This window comes from Bombina bombina, chromosome 10, assembly GCF_027579735.1.
Source record: "Bombina bombina isolate aBomBom1 chromosome 10, aBomBom1.pri, whole genome shotgun sequence".
Taxonomy (NCBI): Eukaryota; Metazoa; Chordata; class Amphibia; order Anura; family Bombinatoridae; genus Bombina; species Bombina bombina.
The window spans coordinates 58,818,680-58,842,771 of record NC_069508.1 but is presented as its reverse complement, the minus strand read 5'-3'; the positions used below and the strand labels follow the sequence as shown (position 1 = coordinate 58,842,771).

At 38.6% G+C, this 24,092-nt stretch overlaps 1 protein-coding gene across 1 annotated transcript in view; it reads right to left on the bottom strand.

The window, feature by feature from the left end:
* ABCD3 (ATP binding cassette subfamily D member 3) overlaps positions 1-24,092 on the bottom strand; it is a 138,780-nt gene that overhangs the window by 62,535 nt on the left and 52,153 nt on the right. The window contains exons 3-11 of the mRNA XM_053693133.1: positions 23,388-23,486; positions 23,215-23,303; positions 13,186-13,255; positions 10,899-10,996; positions 10,268-10,391; positions 7,669-7,725; positions 7,381-7,523; positions 4,633-4,702; positions 3,278-3,347 (exon numbers count right to left, since the gene is read on the bottom strand). Coding sequence (XP_053549108.1) covers positions 3,278-3,347; positions 4,633-4,702; positions 7,381-7,523; positions 7,669-7,725; positions 10,268-10,391; positions 10,899-10,996; positions 13,186-13,255; positions 23,215-23,303; positions 23,388-23,486 — 820 coding nt within the window. The remainder of the gene's footprint in view (positions 1-3,277; positions 3,348-4,632; positions 4,703-7,380; positions 7,524-7,668; positions 7,726-10,267; positions 10,392-10,898; positions 10,997-13,185; positions 13,256-23,214; positions 23,304-23,387; positions 23,487-24,092) is intronic.

Genomic DNA, 24,092 nt, shown 5'->3' with positions numbered 1-24,092 from the left:
GGGAGAGAGAGCAAAAGAGAGGGGGGGGAGAGAGAGCGCAAAAGAGAGGGGGGGGAGAGAGAGAGCGAGAGAGCGCTATAGAGAGCGAGAGAGAGAGCGCTATAGAGAGCGAGAGAGAGCGCGAGAGAGAGAGAGCGAGAGCTAGATATGGAACCGCGGTACTTAAAAAAAACAAAATTTATGCTTACCTGATAAATTTATTTCTCTTGTGGTGTATCCAGTCCACGGGTTCATCCATTACTAATGGGATATTCTCCTTCCCAACAGGAAGCTGCAAGAGGACACCCACAGCAGAGCTGTCTATATAGCTCCTCCCCTAACTGCCACCCCCAGTCATTCGACCGAAGACAAGCAAGAAAAAAAAGGAGAAACTATAGGGTGCAGTGGTGACTGTAGTTTAAAAATAAAAAAACACCTGCCTTAAAATGGCAGGGCGGGCCGTGGACTGGATACACCACAAGAGAAATACATTTATCAGGTAAGCATAAATTTTGTTTTCTCTTGTAAAGGTGTATCCAGTCCACGGGTTCATCCATTACTTGTGGGATACCAATACCAAAGCTTTAGGACACGGATGAAGGGAGGGACAAGGCAGGAACTTAAACGGAAGGCACCACTGCCTGTAAGACCTTTCACCCAAAAATAGCCTCCGAAGAAGCAAAAGTATCAAATTTATAGAATTTCAAAAAGGTATGAAGCGAAGACCAAGTCGCCGCCTTACAAATCTATTCAACAGAGGCCTCATGTTTAAAAGCCTATGAGGAAGCTACTGCTCTAGTAGAATGAGCTGTAATTCTTTCAGGAGGCTGCTGGCCAGCAGTCTCATAAGCTAAGCGTATTATACTTCTTAGCCAAAAAGAAAGAGAAGTTGCCGAAGCCTTTTGGTCTCTCCTCTGTCCAGAGTAGACAACAAACAAAGCAGATGTTTGACGAAAATCCTTTGTAGCTTGTAAATAAAACTTTAAAGCACGAACCACATCAAGATTGTGTAATAGACGTTCCTTCTTTGAAGAAGGATTAGGACATAGTGAAGGAACAACAATCTCCTGATTGATATTCTTATTAGATACCACCTTAGGAAGAAACCCAGGTTTGGTACGTAACACTACCTTATCTGCATGCAAAATCAGATAAGGGGAATTACATTGTAAAGCAGATAACTCCGAAACTCTTCGAGCCGAGGAGATAGCTACTAAAAACAGAACTTTCCAAGATAAAAGCTTAATATCTATGGAATGCAAAGGTTCAAACGGAACCCCTTGAAGAACTTTAAGAACTAAATTTAAACTCCATGGCGGAGCAACAGGTTTAAACACAGGCTTGATTCTAACTAAAGCCTGACAAAACGCCTGAACATCTGGAACCTCAGCCAGACGTTTGTGCAAAAGAATAGACAGAGCAGAAATCTGTCCCTTTAAGGAACTAGCCGACAATCCCTTCTCCAATCCTTCTTGGAGAAAAGATAATATCCTAGGAATCCTGACCTTACTCCATGAGTAACCCTTGGATTCACACCAGTGAAGATATTTACACCATATCTTATGATAGATCTTCCTGGTGACAGGCTTTCGAGCCTGAATTAAGGTATCAATGACCGATTCGGAAAAACCACGCTTTGATAGAATCAAGCATTCAATCTCCAAGCAGTCAGACGTAGAGAAATTAGATTTGGATGTTTGAAGGGACCTTGAAGTAGAAGGTCCTGCCTTAGCGGCAGAGTCCATGGTGGAAAAGATGACATGTCCACCAGATCTGCATACCAAGTCCTGCGTGGCCACGCAGGGGCTATCAAGATCACCACATCTCTTGATACTTCCTTTCTTGTCGAGAGCTGTAAGAGAATGACTGGGGGTGGCAGTTAGGGGAGGCGCTATATAGACCGCTCTGCTGTGGGTGTCCTCTTGCAGCTTCCTGTTGGGAAGGAGAATATCCCACAAGTAATGGATGAACCCGTGGACTGGATACACCTTTACAAGAGAAATATGCCAGTGTACACGGGCTTTAGGACTAGTTTACATAGTATTACTACAGTATGTTAGTTACAAAATGTATCATTTAATATTTTTAAATTCTCAACGATAACATGAAATGTGCCAACATATAGCTTTTTTCTGTGTATTAATATTTGATTGTAATAAGTATTTTAGTGTAAATTTTAAACTCCTATTCTACTAAGTGTAAATAACTTATCCGTTAAATTAAAAGGGACAGTAAAGTCATAAATTAGACATTCATGATTTAGACAGAGCATACAATTTTAAACAACTTTCCAATTTACTTCTATTATTTAATTTGATTCCTTCTCTTGTTATCCTTTGCTGAAAGGCTTATCTAGGAAAGCTCACCAGCAGCAAAGAATCTAGGTTCTAGCTGCTGATTGGTGGCTGCATATTTATACCGATTGTCATTGGCTCACCCATGTGTTCAGTTAGAAACCAGTAGCGCATTGCTGCTCCTTCAACAAATGATACCAAGAGATTTAACCAAATTTAATAATATAAGTAAAATGGAAAGTTGTTTAAAATTGTATGTTCTACCTAAATCATGAAAGTAAAATGTTGGGTTTCATGTCCCTTTAAGCAAACTAATAAAGATTTAATAGCAACCTCTTTCACTAAAACTAAAGACTAAAACCATCTTATCAAGGAGTGCACATGAAGGGGCATGGCCAACGGGAGCAGCCGTGGAGATGGTCAAGTGAGAGAGAGAAAGCGAGCAAAAGAGAGGGGGGGAAAGAGAGAAAGCGAGCAAAAGAGAGGGGGGGGAAAGAGAGAAAGCGAGCAAAAGAGAGGGGGGGAAAGAGAGGGGGGGAAAGAAAGAAAGCGAGCAAAAGAGAGAGGGGGGGGAGAGAGAAAGCGAGTAAAAGAGAGGGGGGAACGAGAGAAAGCGAGCAAAAGAGAGGGGGGGGGGGACGAGAGAGAGAGAGCAAAAGAGAGGGGGGAAAGAGAGAAAGCGAGCAAAAGAGAGGGGGGGAACGAGAGAGAGAGAGAGCAAAAGAGGGGGGGAAAGAGAGAAAGCGAGCAAAAGAGAGGGGGGAAAGAGAGAAAGCGAGCAAAAGAGAGGGAGGGAACAAGAGAGAGAGAGAGAGAGCAAAAGAGAGGGGGGAACGAGAGAGAGAGAGCAAAAGAGAGGGGAGAGAGCGTAAACTGCACGTCCATCTTGAAAGTAAAACCATAAAGAAGGCATTTCAGCTTATGTCATGTAACTCGCTAGCATAGAGCGAAGGAAGACCAAGCATGTGACTTTACTCCAATTTATTTAATCAAGAATAACTTACATTTGGCAATAATGCTATCTACAAAGCCCATGGAGAAACGGAACAAAATGAAGTTATGCAAGTGCTCCACCTGTGAAGAAAGGCGCGAGAACAATAATGAGTAATAGAAGAGAACATAGAGAGCAGACCAAATCAATACAATATATGTACTCAATGAGTTTAAAAGGAACAGTCTAATCCAGAATTGTTACTGTTTAAAAAGAAAGATAATCCTCTTATTACCCATTCCCCAGTTTTGCATAACCAACACTGTTATATTAATATACTTTTTACCTCTGTGATTATCTTGTATCTAAGCCTCTGCAGACTGCCACCTTATTTCAATTCATGTGACAGATTTGCATTTTAGCCAATCAGTGCCCTTTCATAATTAACTGCACAGATGTGAGCACAATGTTATCTATATGGCACACATGAACTAGCACCCTCCAGTTGTGAAATACTGTCAAATGCATTCAAATAAGAGGCGGCCTTCAAGGGCTTCAACATTAGCATATGAGCCTATCTAGGTTTAGCTTTCAACTAAGAATACCAAGAGAACAAAGCAAATTGGATGACAAAAGTAAATTAGAAAGTTGTTTAAAATTACATGCCCTATCTGAATCATGAAAGTATCATTTTGACTAGACTGTCCCTTTAAGACTTTACAGATATAGATAGAAAAACAGCTGGTCTACACTATTTCTGTTCATTTTTTTTTTTGCTTTGGTAGGTCACATCTTTGTGTATTTACATGTTGGGCCAGACAGATAAAAAAAAATATTCATTCATGAGGCAACCCAAACCTTTGTTGTTTTAATGTAACAATCTACACAATGATACTATTTATTTGTGCTGCTTAAAGATCGAGGTGATTACTACTGAGAAACACTCAAATACTGAGCAATCACCCAAAAACCGCTTCATTTATCACTGCATACAAAGAATAAAAATAAATAAATGTAGATGTTGCAAAATTGTGGCCCATTGTCATATGCACTAGAGCAGTGCTTTTCAACCGCGGTCCTCAAGTTCCCCCAACAGTCCAGGTTTTCATTATAGCTGAGCCAGTGCACAGGTGAAATATTCAGCTGATCAGTAACACCATGGTTACTGATCAGCTGATTATTTCACCTGTGCACTGATTCAGCAATAATGAAAACCTGGACTGTTGGGGGTACTTGAGAACCGCGGTTGAGAAACATTGCACTAGAGGAGTACAGTACTGCTAGTTTTAACAGTTTGTGTACAAGGCTGATAGGCAGTGACTCCAAACTACATCACAATATCTTAAGGAACCAGCGTTATAAATATCATTTATACAAATTACAAAAAAACACAAATGCTGTTTAAAACAAACTAATTTTCCAGCTTACCAGTTTGCTAAATGCAGAGTAAATAGTTAGCTTTTCCCTTTTATTTCCATTGTAAAATGCAATTTCCTCACTGAAAAAAATAAAAACAAATATAAACATTTTTAAAAATAATAATCTTATAGAATTTACAAAGACCATAAGGTTGCATTAATATAGTGTGTGTGTATGTGTGTGTAAACATATATATAATTTTATGTGTGTGTGTGTTACCAATGTACCAGAGGATTCTAGGTGAGATATGTAAATTAGATATGCAACAACAATCCCCTTTTGGAGTAAGTGCAGAAGAAACAAAACCACTTCTGGACAGCTGTTTCGTGCTCATAAGCACTCATGAGAAGATGGGCTTTGATTTGCTGCCAAGTGAAGCTCAATTCCAGGGTAAAAGGAATATTCATTTAAGTTATGGTGGAGATAAAACCATGAGATTAAAATCCTCCATTTCATAAAAGTAAGAGAAAAATAATTATTGCATAGGCAAGTATCCCCTAGAAGTACTCTCTATACCAGTGTTTCCCAGAGCTGTGTAAACAGTTATACTACAGCTGCAAGTTGAAAAAAAATGCTTTGCCTTTACTGAAATCTTATGAGATTTCAATGAACTTCTGTAAACTGAAAAGGAAAATAACATGACTGTGCCTGCACATGACAGATGCACACTCCCTAGCTTGTCCTGGGACTAGCATCCTGATTGGCTGCTCAAAGTCTCTTTACAAAGGGGTGTGAATAAATTTGAGTTAAAATATTTTTCTTTTTTACATAGAGATGTTCAGGTGATATTTTCTAGTCAGCTTTTTACAGCTATACTGCATCACTTTCAAGTGCTTCAACATTTGGTTATCATGTCCCTTTAATACAGGTGTCCTAAAATGTATAGTGTAGAACTTGAAAATGAATAGTACTCAGTATGAGAACATTTGCTTAGGACCACTTATATCAGTTTTTTATGTTTACCATGCAGGAGATGCCTCACACATATGTATCATGCACTAGGAATTGGCAATTATTTGTGGCTTAGAAGCAATTCTCGCTAACAACAACAACCAGATTTCATGTCTTTTTTAAGCTGTGTTATATTTCAAATTATTTTATTTTTTAATTATGTGCAGGTTCATTGTGAACTTGACATTTAATGACAAGAATTTTCAGTTTTGGGCCCCAGAAGACCTATTAATTGTGCACACAGCACAAATTAGGAACACTTTTAGGGTAAAGGATATATCCCACATGCTCACTCCTCGCAACCTCAAAAGGTGGCTTTAAACAATGGAAGTTGGGACTGTGGAAGGAATCAAATCTGATGTTCTAGGTTGGTGACTTAACCACTGCCCAACAGAGGTTCCATCTCTGCACCACAAGGGCCCCCCTCCTGCACTACAAGTGTTCACAAAAGTCACACACCTAGGAAACACAAGGCCAAAACATCAAAGGTTCGATTCTCTCCAAGCCCCACCTTCCATTGTTTAAAGCCATTGTTTATCACCAATCTACCTTATGAGGTTGCAAGGAGTTAGTGTGTGGCATATGGATGCTTTAGGGTAAAGGATATAGTCAGAAACCACTGTGGCCTGTAGTGAAAACTCATTTGGTGTTGGCATAAGCAGAATAAAACAAACATGACCAACTGAGTTGTTCATAAGCAAAACTTAACTTAAAGGGACATGAAACCCAAACATGTTCTTTCATAATTCAGATAGAGAATACAATTTGAAAAAAACTTTCCAATTTACTTCTATTATTTAATTTGCTTCCTTCTCTTGTTATCCTTTGCTTAGGAGCAGCAGAGAACCTAGGTTCTAGCTGTTGATTGGTGGCTGCATATATATACCGATTGTGATTGGCTCACCCGTGTGTTCAGTTAGAAACCATTACTGCATTGCTGCTCCTTCAACAAATGATACCAAGAGAATGAAACAAATGAGCTAATAGAAGTAAATTAGAAAGTTGTTAAAAATTGTATGTTTTACCTTAATCATGAAAGAAAATGTTTGAGTTTCATGTCCATTTAAAAGGATACAGAACCCAATTTTTTCTTATTTTATGATTCAGATAGATCATGCAATTGTAAGCAACTTTCTAATTTACTCCAATTATAAATTTTTCTTCGTTCTCTGAGCATCTTTATTTGAGAAAGCAGGAATGTAAGCTTACGAGCCAGCCGATCTTTGGTTTAGCACCTGGGTAGTGCTTGCTGATTAGTGGCTAAATGTAGCTACCAATCAGCAAGCACTATCCAGGGTGCTTAACCAAAAATGGACCGGCTTCAAAGCTTTACATTCCATTTTTTTAAAATAAAGATACCAAGAGAACGAAGAAAAATTAATAGGAGGATATTAGAAAGTTGATTAAAATTGCATGCTCTATCTGAATCATGAAAGAAAAAATGTTGGTTCAGTGTCCCTTAAAGAAATGTTTATTGGTAAACATGTAACGTAGGCCATAGTTTTTTTAGGAACCCCGATTCTTTTAAGGTACTGAATTGTATTTAGTTCAATAAACACGTGTTGAGGTTACAATTTGCCCAGACACACAACTGTTCGGAGACATCATGGTTTACCAATGCAAGTATAACTTTTTATTGTATTGGAATGTTGTTTTGTGTTTTTTAGTAAAACATTTCTTATGTACTCATGCACTCTCTTACGCCTTTTTTTACGTCTTTTTTTAATTGAATTAAAGTGTATAATTAACTATTTACTATTACTTCTTAGGCAAACATAACAGCACATTATAAACCCTCTTCCGTACCTGTTGGTAATAAGTCGCGAGTTGACGTATCTGTATTCTCCTTCATACCTCTGCTCGGCGACCGTCATCTTACCAATAGGCCTCCTGAGTCGTGTAAGGAAAAGGCCTGAGATAAGCAAATAGCCCATCATGCTAGCTGGACCCTAGAGGAACACAGTGACACAACCATTATCTGTGAATAAGTTTTTGTTATAGAGGTGATGTATTTCTTTATTAATTAAATAGCTACTTTTGATAATAATTAACTAGGTGGACTGCAGTTTCCTAAACCCGTTCTATTACACTTACCTGAGCTCCAATGGCACTTGTCAGCTTGAAGATGTATAAGACAATGTCCAAAAATGGCTGTAAAAGGAGAATATAAAATAAGTATTTCATCATTTTAACATGAAGATAAAATATGACCATGTGCATCAATATATAAAAACTAAAAAATATTCTGATAAAGGTGAATTCAGGCGCAGAAATGCAAATTATAATTGGACACTGTAATAGCATCTATTATAATTACATTTATTTAAAGGGCCATAATACCCAAATGTTTAAACACTTGAAAGTGTTGCAGCATAGCTGTAAAAAGCTGACTAGAAAATATCTCCTGAACATCTCTATGTAAAAAAGAAAGATATTTTACCTCAAAAGTTCCTCAGTAGCCACATCCCATTGTAAAGGACTTCTAAGCAGCATATTAGAATGTCTGTCCTAGGACAGCTGAAGGGATGAGCATCGTGCACTCATCTTATTTCACCAATCAGGTAAAGGAAGTTTACAATGAAATCTCATGAGAGTCAAGTCAAATCTCATGAGATCACAGTAAAAGTTCATGACCTCAGCACTGCTGATGCTGATTGGCTGCTGTTCATTTCTTCATTTTTTTAAAAATTTTTACCTGCAGCTGGGAGCAGCTGAGTATAACTTTTTACACAGAACTTACTCTGCTGAGCTGAGGAGATTGTGAGGTAAAATATCTTCCATTTTTACATAGAGATGCTCAGGTGATATTTTCCCGTCAGCTTTTTACAGTTATACTGCATTAGTTTCAAGTGATTTAGCATATGAGTATTATGTCCTTTTAAAGGAACTTGCTGATGTAAAAAATGACATGCGCCAATTCATAAATCTAGCTAACTATACATTCACCCACTGCAAACACATAGGTAATGTCCTCTCGGGAACTGCATCCAATGAAGAAATCAAGCAGGAAATTGTTGCTGATTAGAGGATTGTACCTGTATGCTAACCCTTTTGTGGTGCTTAAAGTGTGATAAAACAGGTTGGGATCTGTGCATATCCTAATAGGGCTAATTAATTAAAAAGTAGTTTGCATAAAAAAAATTGCTGGCAAGTATTTTAAAAAATAAGCAAAAATACTTCAATAGCCATGCTGTCTAGAGCAGTCTACTGCACCCCCCTTATCAGTGTTTAGACACAGGCATTGTATTTCAACTGAGTTCACAGCTTCTAGTCATGCTCCAGCAGATAATCCCATATCAAACAACAATAGATATAGATACAGCCATAGAAGGAAATGTGTGGGGGGGTTAGAGCTGTACAATTCGAAAACTTAAAAGAAAGGGTTAATGGCGAGGCACTGCAGTATAAATTTGCAGGTAAAATAATTAAAGTACATATTCTATTTTGTCTCTATCCCAACTTGTTTTATGTCCCTTTAAACATGTAGTTAGCTAGGATAGGTAAGGCAACATTTACAAATGACAGTATGTTTTCACACCAGAATGTCCCTTTAAATTAATGCACCAAAAGATTTTTATTTATAAGAGAGTACTATGCTCAGTCATACCATCATGAAGGAGAATTCCCAATACTTAATGACAAATAAAACATCCAACAAAAAAAAAATACATTTAAAGATAATGTCCCTGTATAACATAAAACAGATCAACAACAAAAACAAAACATATCCTAACAGATTAAACACATAACGCTCGTTTACGGGCGCATGATAAATAGCCAGCAATTACACATGGCTGGTTAATGCTTTTGCGAGCTCGCGGTACCAATTGACGCTCTGCAAATTAACCAGATCTCTGGTTAATTTTCAAAATGTGCCCAAATTGCCCCAAAATTAAGGGTATTATTGTTTTTTAAAGTTGCATTTTTATTTATTATTTAAAAAAAAAAAAAAAAAAAAAAGTGCTTAAAGTGAGCGGGTGTGGAGTGTTGGAAAAAAATGGCACTAAAAAATACCTTTATATTGCGGTCTATGGGGAACTATGCGTTCCCTGTAAATATATATGTATATACACATATAAACACACAAATATATATATATATTTTTTATTTTATTTATTTTTTTAAATTTGCTGCCCATCGCTGCACGACTTACCCCCTTTGCTGCCCTAGGTTCTTTGTCGTATATGATGGAATCAGAACGATTACTAGTATAAATATTGCGCTCACAAAATCGCAATTTTGTGCTCCACTCGTAATCTAGCCTAAATAAATGCTAGATAGAATGATGCATTCAGAGAAAAGGATTAGTCTGAGAATAACATTTAGATGTATTTTTAAAGTTTCATTGGCTGTTTAAATATTGACTAAAAAAGGTGTCAAATTTTTGTATCTATAAAACAATGGGAGCTGCCATGTTGTAACTTAGGTTGCCTTCTCTGTTGTGGCCAATTAGAGACAGTTATAAATAGGTCACTAGAGTGTGCAGCCAATGACTGTGTGGAATATAACAGTGTTCTGCACTTCCATTCTAACAGGATCTGAAAAGCTCACATTTTCAGAATGGAAAAGGGGACAAAATAAATAACAAAAGTATATTGCAGTTTATATATATATATATATGAGATTTATCATTTTATATTACCATCGCAAAGTGTTTAAAGTCCCTTTAAAGGCAAATCCTGTAAAAACTCACCTTGCTCAGGTTAGAATACAAATCCACGACGCTGTTGCAAAACTTCTCAACATCTTGAGTAAGAAGTTGATCTGCATTTGCAATTCGGTTGTCTAAATTCCCCATTTTATAATATGTAAAAGATCTAATGTGGGATAGAAACACAGAATATTTACAAGGCAAAACAGATAGTATAAATTATCTAAAGGGACATGAAACCCAAATTTTGTATTTAATTTAAGCAATTCTCAAATTTACTTCTAGTATTTAATTTGTTTTATTCTCTTGGTATTCTTTGAAGAAAAAGGTATACCAATGTTGGCTCAGGAGCGGCTGATTGGTGGCTGCACATTTATGCCTCATATTATTGGCTCACGAAATTAGCTAACAAGCTCCCAGTAATGCTTCTTCAACAAAGAATACCAAGAGAATGAAGCAAATTAAATAATAGAAGTAAATTGGAAAGTTGTTTAAAATTGTATTCTCTATCTGAATCACGAAAGAAAAAATTGGGTTTCATGCCCCTTTATTTGTGATAGTAAATCAGATATTCTACAGATGGTAAGAACATTTTAGGAATAATTCACTACAATATTTACATTACTTTATGCATTTTTGTTGGCAAATCTAAAGTTAGAGAAGAAGAACTTACTTCAGGTATTCGTCATACAGGTACTTTGTTAGTCTTTCCCTGAAACACAATTTCAGCTCGTTGAGACCAAACTTCAAGAAGTTATTCACTAACGAGATCTGCAAATAAAGAATTAAAGCAATAATTAATATTAATAAAGTAGAGACACTCAAGCCATGAGACACAAGTGCAGTCATACTGAAATTAAAGTCAACATCCCCCAGAATTCATTCTACATTTACTAAATGGAGATCCCCGTTATTGAGAGGAGGCCCCACCCCTGCAAGCTGTGTTAGAGAGAAACATGTAAGTCAAACAAACTTTCATGACTCGGATAGAGCATGTGATTTTACGACACTTTTCAATTTTCTTAAAGGGACAGTCAAATCAAAATTAAAACTTTCATGATTCAGATAGGGCATGCAATTTTAAACAACTTTCCAATTTACTTTTATCATCAAATTTGCTTTGTTCTCTTGGCATTCTTAGTTGAAAGCTATATGCTAATTTCTACGCCCTTGATTGGTGGCAACACTCATATGCCTTTTGTCATTGGCTCCCCAGATACTTTCAGCAAGCTTTATGTAGAGCATGGTTGCTCTTGAGCCGACTTTACCCCCCCTTTGCAGGTGTTAAACACATAGTTATATGCAATGCATTTTCTTTTTACACTTTTAAAGTCCACACAATCTGACACTGACATGCTTAGGATGATATTGTATGTACTTGTGGATTTAAAGGGACTCAAAGCTCGGGAGCTTGACGTATGTACCGATGCATAATAAAAGGAATATCAAAGTCAAAATTTAAACTTTCAGGATTCAAACACTGAACAAAAGTTATTTTTTTAAAAACTATTTACTGCTACTGATGTTCTGAACTTACAGTTTGGTAACTTTTCCATAAGAGCTTATTTAGGAAGGCTAAGGAGTGTGCAAGTCACATAATGAACCATCTCAAGCCTTTCTGGGTATGCTCTGATGAAAAGGAGCAACATTTTACAAAGGATACCAAGAAAAAGAAGTACATTTGAAAAAATAAAGTGGATTTTTACATACTATTATAATCACACATATTTAAATTTTGACTTGCAGGCCTCTTTTCTGTGAGAATTAAAAAAAAAGTGCATTGTCCACCAAAAGAAACAAAAAGAGTCATGAGAGTAGTAGTGTACTTTTTTTCCAAAGATCACCCAAGACCATAGATATAAGCGCAACAGCTGTGCACGTGGTAACTGCACTTCTGATTGGTTCTTAAACCAATGCTGTGCTATGTTACAAAAAACAAAGAAAGTATGTGGCAAACAGTAGAGAAAGAGGGAGAGAGGGATCTCAGGTGAGAAGTCAGAGAGAAAGGGACACTAAAGTCAACTTTTTTTCTAAGTTTTATCCAAAAGATAGAATATCAATTTTTTAGGGGTTTGTTTTTAAACTCAATTTCCTGTCCTGCATAAATCACTGTATAATTATTATAATCTTGGTTTTAGGCCAAATTTGACAGCTTCTACGTTGCATATTTTCATAATAATGATAAAAAAAATGCACAATGTCCCTTTAATGCAGGTTGTATACATACCCAATAATTTATGGGGTTTTTTTTTTGGTTTTTTTTTTGGGGGGGGGGAATGCTTGAAGCGTTAAAAACGATGTTAGTCTTGTGGAATGAGGAAAGAAAGTCCATGCAACAGATGTAGTTCAACAAAAGCCCTCTAGACAGGAGCATATGAAAGTAACGAGAGAGAAGTATTGTCCAGAAAGAAGGAACAAGTTGGGGAAAATTTACAGACAAGAGCAGAGATACAGGAGGCTGCAGTGCAGATGTATGGGATACCCATCAATAAGTATTACAAATACTGACAAATGAGTTTTTAACCGTATCGTATCAAACAGTCATGCATATAAGAGAAGAACGTAAAAAAAAGCACTTACGGCAGGCATGGTAGCTATGAAGTTGAATAGGTATCTCTTAAAATCTTTTCTGCTGCGGCCAATGATTGCACTGCAAACCAGCACATGCACAAATGGTTAATAGCACATATTTACAAAGATTCATTCACACACAAAAAATATGCGCTAATCCAGCAATTCTAACCTATAGATAAAAAATACAATTCAGGGCAAGTCCTCGGTCAACTATTTTTAGAAATTTTGATGGGGAAAAAAAAAGGACCCCAGAATTGTACAGATCTGCAAATGCTGTATCGGTAGTTAGAAATGTTTTCAAATGCAAAAGCAATCTACATGCTGCAGTGAGAGGTCTGCATAATATTGTTAAGTGCATATATCCATGCTTCAAAGCCTTTGTTTACCAGTGGGATGGCATAAATATATTGCAAAAAGTGCTTCATAAATAGAGATTTATTTCTGCTTATGATTCCACTGAAATGAAAAGCAAGAGACAGAGACAAAAAAAACATTTTAGAAACTATAAAGGAAAAACTAAATAAAGTCTACAGTAATCTTTTGACCCTAATTTGTGGCTGCATTACATGTGCATAGTTAATAAAGGGACATTATAGTCAACATTTAAATGCACAAGATGAATTACATCTTTGGATAGAAACATATCTGCAATATACATCTATTGGAAAATAAAATAATATATTTATGCTTACCTGATAAATTTATTTCATGGTGGTTAGAGTCCATGAGCCATTACTCCAGGGATTCAACTCCTGGCCACTAGGAGGAGGCAAAGATTCCCAACGCTCTAAGAGCACTTAATCCCTACCTGTCTGGTATGCCAGTCTTACATATAGCCAAGCAAGGAGAAGTAGAAAGGTAGGAAAGGACAAAGCAGGGAAAATGAGGTGCAAACTAAAACTGTTGCCAGAAAAAAAAGTATGTAAAATCAGAGAGTACGAGCGGGTCTTATGGAAAGAAATTTATCAGGTAAGCATACATTTTGTTTTCCTTCATATGGTGGTGAAAGTCCACAAGCCATTACTCAAGCTGTGGTATCCAGAGTAATTTGGGCGGGACAAAAAACAGAATTTATGCTTACCTGATAAAATACTTTCTCCAACGGTGTGTCCGGTCCACGGCGTCATCCTTACTTGTGGGATATTCTCCTCCCCAACAGGAAATGGCAAAGAGCCCAGCAAAGCTGGCCATATAGTCCCTCCCAGGCTCCGCCTACCCCAGTCATTCGACCGACGGACAGGAGGAAATATATATAGGAGAAACCATATGGTAACGTGGTGACTGTAGTTAGAGAAAATAATTCATCAGACCTGATTAAAAAAACAGGGCGGGCCGTGGACCGGACACACCGTTGGAGAAAGTAATTTATCAGGTAAGCATAAATTCTGTTTTCTCCAACATAGGTGTGTCCGGTCCACGGCGTCATCCTTACTTGTGGGAACCAATACCAAAGCTTTAGGACACGGATGAAGGGAGGGAGCAAATCAGGTCACCTAAACGGAAGGCACCACGGCTTGCAAAACCTTTCTCCCAAAAATAGCCTCCGAAGAAGCAAAAGTATAAAATTTATAAAATTTGGCAAAAGAGTGCAGTGAAGACCAAGTCGCTGCCTTACATATCTGGTCAACAGGAGCTTCGTTCTTGAAGGCCCATGTGGAAGCCACAGCCCCAGTGGAGTGAGCTGTGATACTTTCAGGAGGCTGCCGTCCGGCAGTCTCAAAAGCCAATCTGATAATGCTTTTAAGCCAAAAGGAAAGAGAGGTAGAAGTTGCTTTTTTACCTCTCCTTTTACCAGAATAAACAACAAACGAAGAAGATGTTTGTCTGAAACCTTCAGTAACCTCTAAATAGAATTTTAGAGCACGGACTACGTCCAAATTGTGTAACAAACGTTCCTTCTCTGAAACTGGATTCGGACACAAAGAAGGTACAACTATCTCCTGGTTAATATTTTTGTTGGAAACAACCTTCGGAAGAAAACCAGGCTCAGTACGCAAAACCACCTTATCTGCATGGACCAGATAGGGCGGAGAACACTGCAGAGCAGATAACTCAGAAACTCTTCTAGCAGAAGAAATTGCAACCAAAAAACAAAACTTTCCACGATAATAACTTAATATCTACGGAATGTAAGGGTTCAAACGGAACCCCTTGAAGAATTGAAAGAACTAGATTAAGACTCCAGGGAGGAGTCAAAGGTCTGTAAACAGGCTTGATTCTAACCAGAGCCTGAACAAACGCTTAAACGTCTGGCACAGCTGCCAGCCTTTTGTGAAGTAAAACAGATAAAGCAGAGATCTGTCCCTTCAGAGAACTTGCAGATAATCCTTTCTCCAAACCTTCTTGTAGAAAGGAAAGAATCTTAGGAATTTTTATCTTGTTCCATGGGAATCCTTTAGATTCACACCAACAGATATATTTTTTCCATATTTTATGGTAAATTTTTCTAGTTACAGGCTTTCTAGCCTGAATAAGAGTATCTATTACAGAATCTGAAAACCCACGCTTTGATAGAATCAAGCGTTCAATCTCCAAGCAGTCAGTTGGAGGGAAACCAGATTTGGATGTTCGAATGGACCCTGAACACGAAGGTCCTGTCCCAAAGGTAGCTTCCATGGTGGAGCCGATGACATATTCACCAGGTCTGCATACCAAGTCCTGCGTGGCCACGCAGGAACTATCAAGATCACCGAAGCCCTCTCCTGATTGATCCTGGCTACCAGCCTGGGAATGAGAGGAAACGGTGGGAAAACATAAGCTAGGTTGAAGGTCCAAGGTGCTACTAGTGCATCTACTAGAGTCGCCTTGGGATCCCTGGATCTGGACCCGTAACAAGGAACCTTGAAGTTCTGACGAGACGCCATCAGATCCATGTCTGGAATGCCCCATAATTGAGTTATTTGGGCAAAGATTTCCGGATGGAGTTCCCACTCCCCCGGATGCTCCTCCATCACCAGGGAACTCCTTGTTCCCCCCTGATGGTTGATATATGCAACAGTCGTCATGTTGTCTGATTGACACCTTATGAATTTGGCCTTTGCTAGTCGAGGCCAAGCCTTGAGAGCATTGAATTTCGCTCTCAGTTCCAGAATATTTATCGGGAGAAGAGAGTCTTCCCGAGACCATAGACCCTGAGCTTTCAGGGGTTCCCAGACCGCGCACCAGCCCACCAGACTGGCGTCGGTCGTGACAATGACCCACTCTGGTCTGCGGAAGCTCATTCCCTGTGACAGGTTGTCCAGGGTCAGCCACCAACGGAGTGAATCTCTGGTCCTTTGATCTACTTGGATCGTCGGAGACAAGTCTGTATAATCCCCATTCCACTGTCTGAGCATGCACAGTTGTAATGGTCTTAGATGAATTCGTGCAAAAGGAACTATGTCCATTGCCGCAACCATCAAACCTATTACTTCCATGCACTGCGCTATGGAAGGAAGAAGAACAGAATGAAGTACCTGACAAGAGCTTAGAAGTTTGATTTTCTGGCCTCTGTCAGAAAAATCTTCATTTCTAAGGAAACTATTATTGTTCCCAAGAAGGGAACTCTTGTTGACGGGGACAGAGAACTTTTTTCTATGTTCACTTTCCACCTGTGAGATCTGAGAAAGGCTAGGACAATGTCCGTATGAGCCCTTGCTTTTGACAGAGACGACACTTGAATCAGGATGTCGTCCAAGTAAGGTACTACTGCAATGCCCCCTGGTCTTAGCACCGCTAGAAGGGACCCTAGTACCTTTGTGAAAATCCTTGGAGCAGTGGCTAATCCGAATGGAAGTGCCACAAACTGGTAATGCTTGTCCAGAAAGGCGAACCTTAGGAACCGAAGATGTTCCTTGTGGATAGGAATATGTAGGTACGCATCCTTTAAAACCACCGTGGTCATGAATTGACCTTCCTGGATGGTAGGAAGGATCGTTCGAATGGTTTCCATTTTGAACGATGAAACCCTTAGAAACTTGTTTAAAATCTTGAGATCTAAAATTGGTCTGAGTGTTCCCTCTTTTTTGGGAACTATGAACAGGTTGGAGTAAAACCCCATCCCTTGTTCTCCTAATGGAACAGGATGAATCACTCCCATTCTTGACAGGTCTTCTACACAATGTAAGAATGCCTGTCTTTTTATTTGGTTCGAAGATAATTGAGACCTGTGGAACCTTCCCCTTGGGGGTAGTTCCCTGAATTCCAGGAGATAACCTTGAGAAACTATTTCTAGCGCCCAAGGATCCTGAATATCTCTTGCCCAAGCCTGAGCAAAGAGAGAAAGTCTGCCCCCCACCAGATCTGGTCCCGGATCGGGGGCCAACACTTCATGCTGTTTTGGTAGCAGTGGCAGGTTTCTTGGCCTGCTTACCCTTGTTCCAGCCTTGCATCGGTCTCCAGGCTGGCTTGGTTTGAGAAGTATTACCCTCTTACTTAGAGGGTGTAGAATTTGAGGCTGGTCCGTTTCTGCGAAAGGGACGAAAATTTGGCTTATTTTTAGCCTTAAAAGACCTATCCTGAGGAAGGGCGTGGCCCTTTCCCCCAGTGATGTCTGAAATAATCTCTTTCAAGTCAGGGCCAAACAGTGTTTTACCCTTGAAAGGGATGTTAAGCAATTTGGTCTTGGAGGACACATCCGCTGACCAAGACTTTAGCCAAAGCGCTCTGCGCGCCACGATAGCAAACCCAGAATTATTCGCCGCTAATCTAGCTAATTGCAAAGCGGCATCTAAAATAAAAGAGTTAGCCAATTTAAGTGCTTGAACTCTGTCCATAACCTCCTCATACGAAGATTCTTTATTGAGCGACTTTTCTAGTTCTTCGAACCAGAAACACGCAGCTGTAGTGACAGGAACAATGCATGAAATTGGTTGTATAAGGTAACCTTGCTGAACAAACATCTTTTTAAGCAAACCCTCTAACTTTTTATCCATAGGATCTTGAAAGCACAACTATCTTCTATAGGAATAGTAGTGCGTTTGTTTAGAGTAGAAACCACCCCCTCGACCTTGGGGACTGTCTGCCATAAGTCCTTTCTGGGGTCGACTATAGGAAATAATTTCTTAAATATAGGGGGAGGAACAAAAGGTATGCCGGGCCTTTCCCACTCCTTATTTACTATGTCCGCCACCCGCTTGGGTATAGGAAAAGCATCAGGGGACACCGGAACCTCTAGGAACTTGTCCATCTTACATAATTTCTTTGGAATGACCAAATTGTCACAATCATCCAGAGTAGATAATACCTCCTTAAGTAGTGCGTGGAGATGTTCTAATTTAAATTTAAATGTTACAACATCAGGTTCAGCTTGTTGAGAAATTTTCCCTGAATCTGAAATTTCTCCCTCAGACAAAACCTCCCTCCTGGCCCCTTCAGATTGGTGTGAGGGCATGTCAGAACAGTTATCATCAGCGTCCTCTTGCTCTTCAGTGTTTAAAACAGAGCAATCGCGCTTTCTCTGATAAGTAGGCATTTTGGATAAAATGTTTGCAATAGAATTATCCATTACAGCCGTTAATTGTTGCATGGTAATAAGTATTGGCGCACTAGATGTACTAGGGGCCTCTTGTGTGGGCAAAACTGGTGTAGACACAGAAGGGGATGATGCAGAACCATGCTTACTCCCCTCATTTGAGGAATCATCATGGGCAATATCATTATCTATGGCATTATTGTCCCTACTTTGTTTGGACACTATGACACAATTATCACATATATTTAAATGGGGAGAAACCTTGGCTTTCATACATATAGAACATCGTTATCTGATGGTTCAGACATGTTAAACAGGCTTAAACTTGTCAACAAAGCACAAAAAACGTTTTACAATAAAACCGTTACTGTCACTTTAAATTTTAAACTGAACACACTTTATTACTGAATATGTGAAAAAAGTATGAAGGAATTGTTCAAAATTCACCAAAATTTCACCACAGTATCTTACAGCCTTAAAAGTATTGCACACCAAATTTGAAAGCTTTAACCCTTAAAATAACGGAACCGGAGCCGTTTTTACATTTAACCCCTATACAGTCCCAGGTATCTGCTTTGCTGAGACCCAACCAAGCCCAGAGGGGAATACGATACCAAATGATGCCTTCTATAAGCTTTTTCAGTGGTTCTAAGCTCCTCACACATGCATCTGCATGCCTTGCTTTCCAAAAACAACTGCGCATTAGTGGCGCGAAAATGAGGCTCTGCCTATGACTAGAAAAGGCCCCCAGTGAAAAAGGTGTCCAATACAGTGCCTGCCGTTTTTTTAAAACAATCCCCAAGATTATAATAACTATTAATAGTTATAATCTGCCAAATATGCTTAGTAAAGTAATCGTTTTAGCCCAGAAAAATGTCTACCAGTTTTTTAAGCCCTAATGAAGCCCTTTATTCTTATACTAAACTAAGAAAATGGCTTACCGGTTCCCATAGGGAAAATGACAGCTTCCAGCATTACCAAGTCTTGTTAGAAATGTGTCATACCTCAAGCAGCAAAAGTCTGCTCACTGTTTCCCCCAACTGAAGTTAATTCATCTCAACAGTCCTGTGTGGAAACAGCCATCGATTTTAGTAACGGTTGCTAAAATCATTTTCCTCTTACAAACAGAAATCTTCATCTCTTTTCTGTTTCAGAGTAAATAGTACATACCAGCACTATTTTAAAATAAACTCTTGATTGAAGAATAAAACTACATTTAAACACCAAAAAAACTCTTAGCCATCTCCGTGGAGATGTTGCCTGTGCAACGGCAAAGAGAATGACTGGGGTAGGCGGAGCCTGGGAGGGACTATATGGCCAGCTTTGCTGGGCTCTTTGCCATTTCCTGTTGGGGAGGAGAATATCCCACAAGTAAGGCTGACGCCGTGGACCGGACACACCTATGTTGGAGAAATAATTGTTTTTGAAAAAACAGGCACCTAATTTCCAGACACTGCTGCATAGAGGACTTTCCTACCAAAAAAAAAAAAATATTTCTGAAACAAAACATCAAAGTGGTAGAAAATAGAAAAGGTATGCAAGGGTTACCATTTTGCTGCATTGCAAATTTCAATAGAAGTCTCATTTTGAAAGTCCAGGAAGAGGAAAACTGATCTAGTAGAATAGGCTGAATGTTTTCTGGGAAAGACATTAACGCCTCCAAGAAAGTAATGGCTGAGGCTTTGTGGTCTTTGCGTGGACCCGAGAAAAGACTAAACAAAATAGAGGATTGATTAAAATCCTTTGCAACTAAAAATTTTAAGCACTCAGTAATACTAAAATACGTAGGAGCCTTTCTTTTATAATTTCATGGAAGAGAAGAACGAACTATAATCTCCTGATTGAGGTTATCAGAAGAAAACACTTTTGGGAAAGTCAAAATTAGCACTTAAAACTGCCTTATCCAGGTGCAAAACCAGACAAGGACGTATCCAAGAGTAGACCATTTTGATACTCTTCTGGCAGAAAATATTGCTAAAAGAAACAATACCTTCCAATACAGAAGCTGAATGTCCAAACTATGCATACGCTCAAAAGGAAGGCTCTTCCTCTTCTTTAAACCAACTTCTCCTTCTTTGTACTTTTTCTAACTAAAGCTTGAACAAAGCTCTGGAAGTGAGGAAGTTTAGCAAATTTCTTGTACTATAAAACAGAAAAACGAAGAAATCTGATCTTATAAAGAGCTGGCAGATAAACCTTCATCTAAAACCTCTAGCAAACATTTAAGAATTCTAGGAATTTAGAATGAATGGCAGTAGAAACCTTTCCAAATCATGATAGATATTTCTTGTAACAGACTTTTGGGCATGAAATAAGGTGATAACTACATCATAAGAAAAGCCTCTTTGCTTAAAATTAGGAGTACACTATCCAATCCTTTAAGTTGAGTCTTGAGACCTTAATGGGAAATAAGGGACCTTAAGACAGTAGGAAGAGTCTTAGTGGAAGAGACTATGAAGGACAACTGGACATCTGTACCAGATCGGCTAAGCAAAATTTGCATGGCCAGGTTCACACAATCAGAATTACCGACGGAAGCTTTTGCTTCATTCGACCATTACTTTTGGAAGCAGAGTAGTTGGAGAAAATATGTAAGCAAGATAAGCAAGATAAAAAGACGAAGGAGGTGCTAAAGCATCTACAAACTCTGTCTGTGGAACCCTGGATCTTGCAAAATATCTGGGAAGTTTTTTGTTCAAACGAGAAGCCATCAGGTCTGTCTCTGATAGTCCTATTGATCTACAATCTGATTGAAAACTTCCAGGAGATGAGAACATTCCCCAAGATGAAGGGATTGGTGACTGAGATAATCAGATTCCCAGCTGTTCACCTCTAGAATAAGAATTGCAGAATTGTACAGAAATCTCTTATCACTAGAAAATTACTACATCCCCCTTGACGATAGAAAGGCCACTGCTGAGATATTATCTGTTTGGAAATGCAGAAGTCTCTACTTTCAAAAGAAGACAGCTCTTTAAAAGGTCCTAAAGATAGTTCTAAGATATATAATGGTGACCATGCCTCAATGATACCAAACTCCTGCTCTCTGCGTCTGTCAAGATTATTGCCTCTAGATAAATTACAGACACATAACACCACAGACACAAATAGTAATACATATATTGTAGGATAGAATAAGCAAGCAGGGACTATTAACAAAGCCCAAGAGCTAGGGCAAATACAGTTAGATGAAGTATAGAAAGACTCTTAGTGGATTACACACTAAATAAATGTATAATAAAATGAATAATATATAGCCCAGCTTTTGAAAAGAAAAAGGTAAAATGTACCCCCCCCCCCTCCATACACAAATAACAAAATAAAAAGGACTCTTACAGTACCAGCATCAGAAAACCCTCTGAGTAACGTAGAGCAGAACAAAGGAACTGGTGTTTTGCGCAGTGGAAAAGTTAACTACCGCGCTGCCAGATCAAGAAGCTGTTAGGTGTACAGAGTATAGATCAAAACAACTTGCTTTCCCAAGTCGTGAGCACGGCTTGGTAGCGTGGAGGGTAATTTCAACTGCCCAAAAAAGCTAGGAGCGTGGTCTGACATATTCAGAGAGGACACTAACCGACAGCGTGCAGTAATAGCACTGGGAAAAAAAGAAGAAGATCTATTTACTGTCAGCATACAAAGTGATAAATTGTAAAAGTGCACAGAAAAATGTGAGCTAAAATAAAAAAACAGAATTAGTCTCACTAAAAGGTTCCTATAGTTCCAAATAGTCTCCATACATGACATCTTGACAGAATGCATAATAAAGTCTAGTGTATATGTGGTAATGTATGTAGCATTAATGTCCCCTGACTATGATGTAACATAACAAATGTACCTACTGATAGCCTGTGGGCTATGTGAGGGTAAATGTGTGCAAACTTACCTGCGAAGCACCCACTCCACTGTGCTTATTAGCTGCAGAAAAGACTGCTTTCAGTAGATAGCCCATCCAGTGCTGAGCACATTATAGCAGATGATTAAAGTGTAGAGTATATTGACGACCCAACAGGGAGGAGGCTAAGGGATCAGCCCCCTCGGCACCTGTGGCAGGCTTGTTACCGACTCCTTCACTGGGAGTGATTATGCCACTGCCCAATACTCCAATATCACCTCTGCATCTCAGTAGCAGCTCTCTGATGAGAAAAATGGGCCTCAAATTGGTCAGAAGACCCCCACAAATAACAAATAATCTGGGGCACCTCAATGCTTCACCTGCCCCCTGGGAGGCAAAGCTAAAACTAGCATACCAGAAAGGTGGGAGGGATTTAAAGTGAATGAAAATTTTGATGCTAAAGTGCCCGGTTTTTAAAACTTCGATTAAAAACAGGGGCACTTTAATTTATCAAAATTTTCATTTCACTCCTGTTGTGAAAAAAAAAAAACTTACCTTTTAATCTTCACGGCAGCTCCAGCTTCCTCCACCCGTTTCAAAGCCTCTTCCTGGGCATCCGGCTTCCTCCAATCACAGCAGTGAATCAGACACTGAATCCCCCGGGGGGGAAGCTGTGATTGGAGGATGACCTATCAATCGTTTCTGACATCAGAAATGGCATGTGAGACCGGAGGAAGCTGGAGCTGCTGTGAAGTTTAAAAGGTAAGTTTTTTGTCACAACAGGAGTGAAATGTAAATTTTGATGAATTAAAGTGCCCCTGTTTTTAATCAAAGTTTAAAAAAAAAATTACATTCACTTTAAGTACTCTGAGTTTTGGAAATCTTTGCCTCTTCCTAGTGGCCAGGAGTTGAATCCCAGGAGTAATTGCTTGTGGAATCTCACCACCTTATGAAAAAAATAAACTAAAAGTGTTATTCGAGGAAATGTTCTGCAAATGGGCACAGAACCTGGACTAAGTGTGACCAGGCAGAACAAAAAACAAAAACAAAAAAAATAAAAAAGATGAAGCACAAGGGAAGGGGAAAAAAAAAGAGTTTAAATTTGTATCCACATAGCCAGACATTTAATACCTTTCAATTGAAGTTCCATTCTGAATCATCCAAACATCACAGTACGTCCGAGCAATCAACATTACAGCTATAAGTGCAAGATAACCGCTCTGTAAAACAATATTCCCCAGGTTAAGAGCCACTTAAGAGAAATACAGTCGGCTCAGAACATTAGCAACGCAAAAAATCCGTACCTCTTTACTGATGGTTTTGGGAACTAATATTCTTAGGATGCTTCCAATCCTTCCAAAGAAAACTTTGTCCACCACGGCTTTTTCCTTTTTTCCATCTTTCTGCAAATTAAACAGAAATTCAGAATTCAAGCTTTAGACGCTTGGAAATTCTTAACGGTCAAAGATATTCAGCATGAAGTATCTATAGGTGTTTTGACTATACTATTTTGTTACTATAAAAAAGGTAATTAGAAAACATTTAGCAACTAATGTAATAGTAAAATATATTATATTTAACCCTTATGACTGAGGGTCTGATTCCCTAAAGCTCTTAACCCAGGTGGAAACTGGTGACAGGATTCTCTAAGGGCAAACGCTACCTAGATAGCTGTGTATTTCGCTATGGGGTAAAACGTGCACTTCTGTATAAAAAGATACATACATTACAATAACAGAGGTTTAAAGGTGTATTGAAAGTATTCATTAAAATCATAATTGTATTAAAATATTAAAAGTATACAGACAATATGAACTTCCATAATAAAATTATTTATACACGGGGAAAAATAGACTTAATGTACACATAACAAATTGTGTTTAAAAGGGCAATGTAAATTTAAAAGGACAGTCAAGTACAAATTAAACTTTCATGATTCAGACAGAGCAAACAATTTTGAACAACTTTCCAATTTACTTTAATTATTTAAATATGCACAATTTTTTTAT